At 40.7% G+C, this 12,758-nt stretch overlaps 2 protein-coding genes across 6 annotated transcripts in view; one reads left to right on the top strand and one right to left on the bottom strand.

Moving 5' to 3' along the window:
* Positions 1–12,758, top strand: part of ARHGAP44 (Rho GTPase activating protein 44) — a 109,165-nt gene that overhangs the window by 45,677 nt on the left and 50,730 nt on the right. For all 5 annotated transcript variants that reach the window (XM_063456040.1, XM_063456037.1, XM_063456039.1 and 2 more), the window contains exon 2: positions 12,294–12,333. In XM_063456040.1, coding sequence (XP_063312110.1) covers positions 12,294–12,333 — 40 coding nt within the window. The remainder of the gene's footprint in view (positions 1–12,293; positions 12,334–12,758) is intronic.
* PMP22 (peripheral myelin protein 22) overlaps positions 1–12,758 on the bottom strand; it is a 423,464-nt gene that overhangs the window by 407,641 nt on the left and 3,065 nt on the right. The gene's annotated exons all lie outside the window — the stretch shown is intronic.

Genomic DNA, 12,758 nt, shown 5'->3' with positions numbered 1-12,758 from the left:
TGAATGCAGAGAGTGTGTTAATGTGTAGTGAATGCAGAGAGTGTGTTAATGTGTAGTGAATGCAGAGAGTGTGTTAATGTGTAGTGAATGCAGAGAGTGTGTTAGTGTGTAGCGGATGCAGAGTCTGTGTTAGTGTAGTGAATGCAGAGAGTGTGTTAGTGTGTAGCGGATGCACAGTGTGTGTTAGTGTAGTGAATGCAGAGTGTGTTAGTGTGTAGCGGATGCAGAGTGTGTGTTAGTGTAGTGAATGCAGAGAGTGTGTTAATGTGTAGTGAATGCAGAGAGTGTGTTAATGTGTAGTGAATGCAGAGAGTGTGTTAATGTGTAGTGAATGCAGAGAGTGTGTTAATGTGTAGTGAATGCAGAGAGTGTGTTAGTGTGTAGCGGATGCAGAGTCTGTGTTAGTGTAGTGAATGCACAGTGTGTGTTAGTGTGTAGCGGATGCACAGTGTGTGTTAGTGTAGTGAATGCAGAGTGTGGTAATGTGTAGCGAATGCAGAGTGTGTGTCAGTATAGTGGATGCAGTGAGTGTGTTAGTGTGTAGTGTATGCAGAGTGCATGTTGTATTAGTGAATGCAGTGTGTGTATTGTATTAGTGTATGCAGTGTGTGTTGTATTAGTGTATGCAGTGTGTGTTGTCAGTGTATGCAGAGTGTGTTGTGTTAGTGTATGCAGTGTGTTGTGTCAGTGTATGCAGAGTGTGTGTTGTGTCAGTGTATGCAGTGTGTGTGTGTTGTGTTAGTGTATGCGGTGTGTGTGTTGTGTTAGTGTATGCGGTGTGTGTGTTGTGTCAGTGTATGCGGTGTGTGTGTTGTGTTAGTGTATGCGGTGTGTGTGTTGTGTCAGTGTATGCAGAGTGTGTTGTGTTAGTGTATGCGGTGAGTGTGTTGTGTCAATGTATGCAAAGTGTGGGTTGTGTAAGTGTATGCAGTGTGTGTTGTGTCAGTGCATGCAGAGTGTGTTGTGTCAGTGCATGCAGTGTGTGTTGTGTTGGTATGTGCAGTGTGTGTGTTGTGTCAGTGTATGTAGTGTGTGTTAGTGTATGTAGTGTGTGTGTGTGTTGTGTCAGTGTATGTAGTGTGTGTGTGTGTAAATTTGCAATGAGGAGGGAGAGGGGGGGTCATTTTAACATTATTTAAAAAAAAAAAAAAAAAAAATGTAATTAATTAAATTGTTTCTCCCCCCTCCCTGCTTACCTGTGTCTAGGGAGGGGGAGATTCCATCCCCGGTGGTCCGGTGGCATGGTGGGGCCCCCCGGCTCCCTGTTACCGCAGAGGGGGCCCAGGCCTCCAGCTTCTCCTCTTCTCTCCACCAATAACTCTCGCGAGACCCGCGGAGCGTTGCCATGGCAACCGGGTCTCGCGAGAGTTATTAGCAGGGAGGAGAAGAGAAGAGGCTGGAGGCCTGGGCCCCCTCTGCGGTAACAGGGAGCCGGGGGCCCGCGGCAGCACACATAGATCGCGATATTCGCGATCTATGTGTGCAGGGAGGGAAAGTGGGGCCCAGGACTGCCAGTCCTGGGCCCCCCAGGGCCGCCGGGCCCGTGACAACTGTCACGGTTGTCACCCCCTGATGGCGGCCCTGCGAGTCTGACGGGATTCTTTTGCCGCTGTTCGATTCCCTCATATTAACACAGAATAAATAAATATACAGAAAAAAAAGTGAGCTGTTTTTTTGATTTAGTTTATTTGTACTTTTATATGAACAATTTCACTTGACTTTTTGGGGTCTTTTTAATGAGATCTGATGTCATTGGCCATGTTGTAACCATAGAGGCGACCCTGGTGTATGCCAGAGAGATATTATGAGGAATTGGAGAGGTTCCTCGTGGGTGGAGCCAGTATGGTTGGAATATATCCACTGATTAGCATGCAGTATTCCCATGAATATTATTATTGAAGTTGTTAAAGTGTGTAGAGTCACTTGATGCGTTCCTTCCATTCAGCATTAAGTTGCTTTTAATGTTTTAACTCTTCATGACAGTCGCCAGCAACCCATCTCCTCTGTTCTGCTTGGCCCAATTAGGGAGTATTAGCCTGAGCAGCAATGATTGGAGTGTCATCTGATCACGTTTGGCCTATCACAATGCCCATTGCTGGTACGAAGTGGTATGGTTAGAAGGAAGTGTATAATCTCGGCCTTAGAAATGCATCCAGTAGGGACCATGCTTTGGGCAGCCAGGAATTCTTATTGTTATACTGCTCAAAATGGTTTAACCCCTTAAGGACCAAACTTCTGGAATAAAAGGGAATCATAACATGTCACACATGTCATGTGTCCTTAAAGGGGTTAACACTGATTGGAGGGACTGCGCCGGAGGATTTCAGGCACTATAGCCAATTCAATGAGATAAAATGGTTATAGTGCGTACAGTGTCCCTTTAATTCCTTCAAGACTTGAGGTAAGGCAATTCCTATAATGTCATCTGTCACAAAGGGATATAAATAAATTAATAAAAACTACCAAGAATATCTAACTGTAATCTACAAATTACAATTACAGTGTGTGGGTGCCCCAATTGCCCCTTTAACCTCTTAAGGACCAAACTTCTGGAATAAAAGGGAATCATGACATGTCACACATGTCATGTGTCCTTAAGGGGTTAAGGTAATGCACTCTCTTTCAGGTGATTTTCAACTTACAAGAAAAGGCAAAAAAACTGTGATTTTGTGATAAACTCTAAAAACAGAGATATCGCCCCCTCAAAAACTGCAGGTCTATCTGCACCCCTGGGGCGTTTTTTTTTCTTCTTTTCTTCAATTCTTTCACACAGTAAAGCACAGCATGGTGACATCCTGTCCACTTGACTTAGCTTCACTGAGGGCAGCCGCGGCAGCGCTCTTCCCAGAATCCTCCTTTCTCCTGCAGGCACCGAAGCGAGCAGTAAGGAGCCGCAGTGTTTGAAATCACGGGCAGGCTGACTGATTGAATGTGACGGCTCAGAATCAGGGGAATCAATGGCTGTGATTTGGCAAGGAAGGCCGGACGAATAATCCTTCTCATGTAGGGTCTTGGATAGAAAACGTGACCGCAGCGAACAAACCTTCAGCCCACCTCATCCTCCCTTTCCTTGAATTTCAGACCGTGATCTTTTCCTCTCCTTGACTCTTATTTTATTAATTATTTTATTATTTTAGGAGAGTTTATTTTTTTCCTTGTGTTTGTGATGTAAATATAACCTGACCTGTTGCCTCAAAGGTCAAGTCCTGTTTTCGCATGCTAAATTGCATAGGGGGTGAGATCACGTAGTGTGATAAAAAAAAATATTGCATGATTTTTTACTCCACTGTACAATGCGGGTCCCCAATTTCCGTGCAGTGCTACAACATACATATTCTGGCTTGCTTTTGATTGTTAGGAGCCACACTCCCAGCTATTGTTTGTAGCAGCAGCCCTTAAAGGAACTCTCCACAGGCCAAATACAAAATAAATTAAAATAACTATTTAGTAGATGTACTCCAAGACAACAGGCATGATTTCAATTATGCGTTTTTTTCATTTGGATTTAGTCTAATGGCCCATTTCTCTTGTGTGCAGCAAGCCCTTCCCTACTAACCCTGCCCACACTTTCTGTGACTGTCCAATCACAGACTTCCCAATGCAGCTGTTTGAGAAGTCTTTGCAAGGCAGGCGATCTGGGCTATTGCTGCCTCTTGAGTTTAGTTCCACTGAGCTAACGAAACCAGGAAGTAGCAGGACCGGTTTTCTGCTTGAAAGCCAGGGGGGTGTAACCAGTTTAATTTGCAAAAGTGTCAATTTATATTGAAATCTGTACACTCTTCACACATAAAACTTTTCAGCAAATTAAAGTGCTCTAGGGGTCTAAAATGTGCCTTTAATTTGATCCTTCTTCCAAGAGAAGCAAAGTGGAGAGAAGTAACAATGTGTCCCTCTCTTTCCACATCCCCCCATTCCTGGCTTGTTTATAGGGGAAGAGGGACTAAATTAATTCTGCTTGGGAGGCTAGACCCCATTAATTCTACCTCCTCCTATTACTTATACATGGGTAGAGGGGCCTTGAAGTGAGATACGTCACCTGTATGTAGCTCTTGTGACATGCCAGTAATGGAAGACTGAATTAATGATGGCAACTACGTATAGTAGTTGCTGCCCAAGAGCTTACTCCCAGCTATTTTGGGCAGGACGAGAGATATGTACATCCCAAGATGTGCTGATAGCTGGATCCCTAGTCCTACCCCTAATTAAAGGAAAAAATAAATAAATAATGTACTACAAATGATTCATAATTTTGAAACATGTATTATGGAAAATTCTTGCCATCTCTGGCTTATGGAAACTTCAGTAAACTAATCAGCATTTGGTATTTTATGGTGGTGGTGGTTCTTATGGTGGTGGTGGTTCTTCTGTAGTACTAGTTTCCTGTAATGCACTTTTTACTATATATGTTATACTTATTAAAACGAGATTAGGAACCTACGCAGGAAAAAAACAAGCAAGGTTTCCCACGGTGGGTTTTAAAGTGGTCAAAGACCGTAAAACAGGCCAGGTATCTCCATATCACCAGTAATTCTTTATAAAATCTGGATTTTATGATTGAATGATTACTTGTCTATAAGCTAGTAATATTGGGACAGCAAGGGACCGGCAGACTGAACGGTACAAATGCCAACTTTTCTTAAAGGTCACCTTTTATGTCTCACTCTCCTCCCTTCTCTAATTGGTCTGAAAATATGTGTATGCCCCTTTAATCAGTATCCTTTATGAATAGTACAGTGAATACATCCATTTCTAATTGCTATATTTTTTTAGGGGGAATGGTACTTCCCTTATATATTACTAACATAATAGAATGACTGTGTTTTGAGTAGAATCCATTCTTATATTCATGATAATCCAGAGGTTATTTATGAAGCTGCAGTACAGCGTCCGACGAAATTAATGGATTGTGTCTTCGGTTTCCCACTGGGGGAATGAGATTTGCCGGCGGTAGAGGACCTCGTTGTTTTACTTCTGTGTAATGACGCTGTGTCTCTCTGTCTGTCTGAGTTTCTTAGAGCCAAACCTCCTGTGTCTAGGGGCAAAAAAAAAAATGTAAAATGTAAAATAAAATTACACAGATATTTAAACGCGTGCTGTAGTGTGATAGTAAAAGCCTGCAGTATGCGCTGCTGTGATACATTTTAAATATTCTCTAATAGCCTATAGTAAAGCATTACATCCCCCACAATCATTCTAATTAGCCACGGTACGAGAGGAATCTATACATCACAGGCCACAATCTCCACCAACAATAACAAGACAAACTGTAATTATTCTATAACTTGTAATACGTCAAGTCAGGGGATTCATTTATTTCATTAGAATGTTTGAAAATATTTGTCTGTGAAATTTATGCGCACGTCCACGAAAGGATTGTAATTAAAGCGGGCAGCATTTTTATGTTAAAGGAACACTACATGAAACAATAGATAAAGTCCAGAATGCAGATAATTAATGACAGCAGCTAAGGAAATACATTAATGATATTGCTAGTAGCTTGATAACTATATTGTATACATAAAACATTTTTTAATTGTTTTTTTTATATGTTCAGGCACTCTTCTATCTATGATGGTGCTAGGTATCAAGGTAGCCCACACTTATTACCTCCAATATGTATACACAAACATGATACCGCACTCAAAAAATATTGTTTGAAAAAAAAAAAAACTTTTAATTGCCTATTATAAATGGACGATTATTTCAAATCAATATGTAAAATGTACTCAAGGCAAAGTGAGATGTGTAGTAAATAACCTATTACATATAACCTATTCCATAACAACCAATTACATTTTCAGTGTTAAACCACACATTACTGAATTAACCCCAATAGAGTCCGACGGTATCAGTAGTCATAGTGCATAACGGCACAGTATGATTGAGAGCCCTATGTATAGTCAACTCTAGGTATCCTTCTGGCAGGAGAGATTGTATTGAAAAAATATCTGATAAAAAAAATATTATCAGAAAATATTTAACTGGAAAAAGAGAAAAATAAATAAAAAATAAAAAATGCATACAAAATATGAAAAAATATAAAAAATTTTTTAAAAAATGCAAAAAGATGTGTATATACAGTCTCAGTGTGTACACACTAAAAATAGCAAGAAGCGAACATCGTGGATATATGATATTTGGATCGATCTCACCACTTTCTCTATTGAAGCAAGTCCTGGAGAAGGTGAAGCTGTTAGAAGCTGTGGCTTATCCAAGCCCATAGATACATAGCCTCTTGTATACTGCTCCAGATAGCTGTTCCACAGTTTGAAGTGATGGCTGAAGATTCTCCTATTCTGCCACAAGTACGCCTGTGCTGGTTGTTCCTCTGGAATCCTTGGTGAGGTATCTGAGGGTCTCTCCTGAGGTCGGTGGGGTGCCTGGGCTGCGCGCTCGGGACCTCAATCGTCCCTTCGATGGCCCTTAATGGCTACAGCTTCTAACAGCATCACCTTCTCCAGGACTTGCTTCAATAGAGAAAGTGGTGAGATCGATCCAAATATCAAATATCCATGATGTTCGCTTCTTGCTATTTTAGTGTGTACGCACTGAGACTGTAAATACATCTTTTTCATTTTTTATATTTTTTCATATTTTGTATGCATTTTTTTATTTTTATTTTTTATTTATTTTTCTCTTTTTCCAGTTAAATTTTTTCTGATATTTTTTCATCAGATATATGTTTTCAATACAATCTCTCCTGCCAGAAGGATACCTAGCGTGGACTATACATAGGGCTCTCAATCGTACTGTGCCGTTATGCACTATGACTACTGACACAGTCGGACTCTATTGGGGTTAATTCAGTAATGTGTGGTGTAACATTGGAAATGTAATTGGTTGTTATGGAATAGGTTATATGTAATAGGTTATTTACTACACATCTCACTTTGCCTTGAGTACTTTTCACATATTGATTTGAAATAATCGTCCATTTATAATAGTCAATTAAAAGGATTTTTCTTTCAAACAATATTTTTTGAGTGCGGTATCATATGTTTGTGTATTGTATACAATTTTTTAATATTTCATTATTACCTGAAGCAGAACTTGTCAGAGATTGCATAGGGTTTATGGCACTAAGGACAGCATTGTCTATAGGCAACCCCACACTAAATTTGTTTGTGTGTCTGTTTGTCCCCTCATATGTCTCAACATCTCCTCATCAGCTTTTGAGTCTCTCCGACCTGTTGTATGTCACTCCAAACCCTGTCTCTTCCCATTGGGGGTCTTTGCAGTCCAAATCCTTGTGTGTCTCTCCAGCCCCTCTTTCTTTACAACCCTCTGTATGTGGAATACCCAGGATGGCCATCATGGCCACCAACTAGCCAGAAGCAAGCACACATTGGTGCCAGGTTGACCCACCCCAAAGCAGAAACTTTCCCTTTTTTGGGCAGACCAGTCCACATCATGCCAGCAGCGATTGGTTCTAGGGGGCCCCTGTCTAAGCCCAGGGCAGTAGGCGGCCGCCTAGGATTCCCTTATAGTTAATCCTGCTGTTTTGGCTCTTCCTCCTGGTAAATTCTAGGGAGCATATTATAGAATGCCACCATATTCCACGGGACCATATAGGGGATATATAAACAGTTTAAACTATTTGTAACAATCAACTTAAGGTGAACAGGGCTCCGGCCAAACAAGCTTCCAGTCTAGAGGAAGTGCTGTAGAACTAATAATTACACACTGGGTGAAGAGAGACATCCCAGATAAGGAGACCATGGCCTAGCATACCAGCCTTCTTGTAGAAAATGTGTTTCATCGTAAAGTAAAGGATTTATTAGGTATCTTAAACCTGTAGCTCTTCAGATGTTTAACTGCAATTCCCCTAATCCTCAGTCAGTAGTCGCAGAACTGGTTTGTTCAATCACTTCTTACCAGTGCCTGATCCAAAGCATCCTGGGTAATAATCGCTCGCGAGTGTTTTGCCGTTGCGTACCCTGTATTGCGTGCAGACTCTTTCTGCTCTCCCTTGCATCAAATGTCTGCTAACTCAAATTGCCTGTGTTTATACGGTGGAGATTGATGGCATTTTCCTTAGTGTTCGTCCTTTTCACATTTCTACCGTGTAGAAAACAATTGCCAGAAATGCTCCGCATCCTGTCTACTCTGAGCTGCGGCCATCCAAGAGAGGAAACCTCCATCCTAGCTCCAGGTTAGGAATGGCCATAGCTTGGCTCTCCTACCTATAATGCTTGCCCTGTATAATGTTAGGTCCAAATTGTGTACAAAAAACTGATGAGAAAATCCCCCTCCTGTTTTGTCCCTTTTTTTTTTTCCTGCAAATTGTGTTTTTCCGATTCCAACAGAGGAACTGAAGACACACACGTCTCGTGCCATGTTTTATTTCTAAATTATGTAAACATTTTTTTATTATCCAGAACATTAAAAAAAAAAAAAAGCAATTGTACAGTGCTGCACGGGGCTGGATTAAGAGCCTATTTAGTCTGGCGTTTCCGAGTATGATGGGCCTAATATTGTAAAGAGAAAACACTAAAGCCGTCATACATCCCAAGTGTCTTGTATCTGGTGGAAGTGGTGCCAGAGGGAAACTCACAGGATGCTTTTATAAGAATGCACTAACCCCGTGCTAATCTGTAGCTTTCATCTCTCAAACCGCAGCATTCAGCTTCCCTCCTTAACTAATCACAATCTCTGAATCCTCTCTCCTCTGTACTCACTTGTACTCTCCACTCCTTTCCTTGTTACGAGCACGCAGACGCTCTCGTATGAAGCCGGAGAAAGAGGTGGATGTAGTGAGTGTAGCAGAAAGCGGACATTGTTAGTGCGGCAGAAGCAGCAAGAGCATTTGCACCTTGTAGAACGTCAGCTTTATGTAAACGATTTTATAATAGGCCATAATAAGTCCACACAAGCCTTTTAAAATATATTAAAGGAACACTATGTAGCATGTATTCCTGACCCTATATTGTTAAAGCAACCATTTAGGTGGCTTGCCCCCCCCCTTAAAAGGCAAGAAAACATACCTCATTTCCACCGCCGTGCGGATTCGCCGGCACTGAACCCGTCCCCGATCCGCCTCCTTGCTGACATAATCAGAATTAGGAGTGGCCACTGGAGGTGTCCCTAGGGGGCAATGTTCTCTGAAAAGGCAGTGTTTTAAAAAAATAAATGACTGCAGGGACTGAATATACTTACCAGAACAACTACATTAAGTGACTATAGTGTCCCTTTAATTATAATTTATTTATAGTATTTAAATTAATGATCATGTACCATGGGTCTGGAGCTACATCTATATTAATCCGGTTCTAGTGCTACAGCATGTTGGTTTATCATAAATGAAATAATATGTCAGTCTGGATAAGCCATAGGTTGAGTTATTGTAACCCATTTTCAGAATCTAGGCAAAAAAAAAAAATGGTTTTAGTTTTAGATTTTCTTTAAAATTCTACACATATTCTAGATTTTGTTCAAGTCATTATAAATCTTCCTCTTGGTCTGTTGGTCATTTATTTTGTTTGTGTTGTACATTTATTACTAAGCTGAAATACATATTTTGTTAAAATCGATTTATTGATGTATGTTCTCACTTTTTTATATCTACAATTTGTTAATTGAGAAAGCGCTTTACTGCATTGGTTTAATCCTGGATGTGAATAATCTATGCTGGGTGCTAAATTTTAGAATCCCATTACCTATTTAGGAAAGACAATATACAACAGGGAGAAAACCATAGCACATCATAGTCATTATGCAAACAAATATTGTATACACCTTATAGCAAAAACAGCACAAATTAAATGCATAATACGAACCTGAAAATATCACTACGTATAATGGCAAAGGTTATACAGTAGACCTATCAATGCAAATAAAACCAAATATGTTTAAATCATAAACCCATAAATGTTACTTTAGGAGCAGAGACCAGAGCGTGGAGACACAACCTCGTTTCGGCTTGATGTCTATCATCAGGGGATCTTTCTTACTAGAGTCTGTACTAATATAATATAGACAATGCGTATATTTCAAACTCCTATGCTTTGCATGTATGAGGACATCCAGCATCACACAAAACCTAATAGGAATGCATCATGCAATGCTTTCCTACGGGGAAAGGTCTAATGCGCGCACGGCCATCGAAACGCATTAGGTCTCCAATGCTGGCTGTTGTTGGCGGGGGACGAGCAGATGCGGAGCCTGAACCAGCGTCGAGGGATATCTGCGCGGGAATCAGGTAAGTGACAGAAGTTTTTTTTTTAACCCATTCTGCACCATGGGAAGGGTGGGGGGGGGGGGAGCGGGCCTGACTGAGGTGGGCACCATAGATGGCTATAGTGCCAGGAAAATAACTTTGTTTTCCTGGCACTGTAGTTTCCCTTTAAGTAAATCATATCAATGTTGACGGTAATATTCCAGCAGTTTGGAAATACATACCCGACAATGCTTTAACGGCTATAATAAGCTGGCATCGTCATGGTGGGTTTAGTTTTACGAAGGGATAGTAGCTACTTGGCTACTCTCCTGTATTATGGGATCAGATAGACAATATATAATAAGTGAATGATTCCGTTGATATGGGTTACATGTCATATTCCAGTTTAATTTATTGATACTGTTTTCGTTTTGATAACACATCAAGTAGTAGGTGCATGGCCTGGTATTCCAGCAGAGGTGGCAGAATCAGTACTGCAATAGAGAGGTTCTATTCTGGGGCAAATTTAAAATATCACTGTGGAAACAATGGCTCTCAACATTTAGCATTTTGCCCCCGTGTTATCTTGATAAATCTCCCTCCAGATTGGTTGACACTGTCTTAAGTTTGTATTTCTTCAGATAAGTGGTGTTATCATGTTAGCCACAGAAATATATTTACAGATATAGGGATCATCTGTGAATAATACAAGCTTACAAAATAAAGCTACTTTCCTTGCATTATTTGATAGTTTGTTTTTTTTAAAAGGGACACTCCAGTCTCCTAAAGCACTTCAGCTTGTGTGCACACTTTTTTTATTTTACAGAAAGTTCAGATTTCAATAAAAAAATTTCTGTACTTTTCTAAATTAAAGGGACACTCTAGGCTCCCAGACCAAGTCACCTCAATGAAGTGGTCTGTGTGCCATGTCTTCCTCGTTTTAACCCTACAAGTGAAAACATTGCCTTTCTGCAGGGTTTAAATGCCTCTTATGGCATACTGACCGCCACTAGAGACACTTCCGCAGAAATAGGCGAGCATGCGTTCTAGCCACCCAATGCTTTCATTTGCGATTGATGATATCCGCCAAGGAGGCGGGGACGGCGAGAACAGCGCGGCCCGGGATAAAAGGTAAGTAATCTACATTTGTAACCCTTAAAGAGGGATCAGTTACCTAAACAGTAACTAGGACACCATCGCCTTAAAGGATCACTATAGGGTCAGGAACACAAACGTGTTTCTGATCCTATAGTTTTTAAAACCACCATCTAGCCCCCCTGGATCCCTCATGTCTCCATAAATATAGCAACATCTTACTGTATTCAAGCCAGGAGCTGTAGATCTGCATGCTGTTTGCCTAAAAAAGAAACAAGCAGTCTGCTGACATCATCAGAAGTGGTAGCCTCGTCCAATCACAGTGCTTCCCTGTAGGATTGGCTGAGACTGACAAGGAGGCAGATCAGGGGCAGAGCCAGCACAATTCAAACACAGCCCTGGCCAATCAGCATCTCCTCATAGAGATGAACTGAATCAATGAATCTCTATGAGGAAAGTTCATTGTCTGCATGCAGAGGGAGGAGATACTGAATGTTTGGATGCATTTTAGGCAGCCATGACCCAGGAAGGATCTCTAACAGCCATCTGAGGAGTGGCCAGTGAAGTTATCACTAGGCTGTAATGTAAACACTGCATTTTCTCTGAAAAGACAGCGTTTACAGCAAAAAGCCTGAAGGTAATGATTCCACTCACCAGAACAAATTCAATAAGCTGTAGTTGTTCTGGTGACTATAGTGTCCCTTTAAGATTACCTAATTGTTTACCTAATGCACTAGTGTTCCCTTAACCTTTTTACATCCCTAATTTTATTGAGGGTATATCTACTAAACAGTGTTTTGATTTTTAATTTGTGCAATGTAGTGTCCTATAAAGAATCATTTTGTATTTTATTTTTAAGATAGATCTTAATGTGGTGTGTCCTTTCTATAGTTTTCTGTTCTAATATATTAGTAAAGAATCATTAGATGAGTGCAATCGGTTGCTCTGGCCAATAAATTGATTATTTCAGTAGCTCTGATATAGCTGGCGCTGTGACAGTGACTGCCAGTCAATACTTAGTGTTCTATCCTTATGTTTGCAGGGCTGAGAAGACAGAGGTTCTCAGTGATGATCTGCTGCAGGTAAGCTGTTTAGAAAGTGAATGTGAAAAGACACAGATAGCATGTGTGTATATTGTTAATTAATCTGCATCCTACATGTTATGTGTATTCTGTGATTGTGTCCTGACTCCAGTGATTGTCAGTTTTTGTGTATCGCACTCTTGCAGTGTGTACTACATTGTTGACTGATGTAGTGTGTCAGCATGTTGTGTGTCACTCGTTTGTGTTTTTTGGTATGTTTGTTGTGTTTCAGGTCAGTGTATCTGCTCCCTATATATTTGCTCTAATGGAATGTCTGTTTATCTGCGCCTTTTATATTAGCTCTGATGGAATGTCTGTGTATCTGCTCCCTATATATTTTCTCTAATGGAATGTCTGTGGATCTGCGCCCTTTATATTAGCTCTAATGGAATGTCTGTGTATCTGTGCCCTTTATATTAGCTCTG

Source organism: Pelobates fuscus, chromosome 5 (genome assembly GCF_036172605.1).
Source record: "Pelobates fuscus isolate aPelFus1 chromosome 5, aPelFus1.pri, whole genome shotgun sequence".
NCBI classification, from domain to species: domain Eukaryota; kingdom Metazoa; phylum Chordata; class Amphibia; order Anura; family Pelobatidae; genus Pelobates; species Pelobates fuscus.
This window is presented reverse-complemented; position numbering and strand designations above follow the sequence as displayed.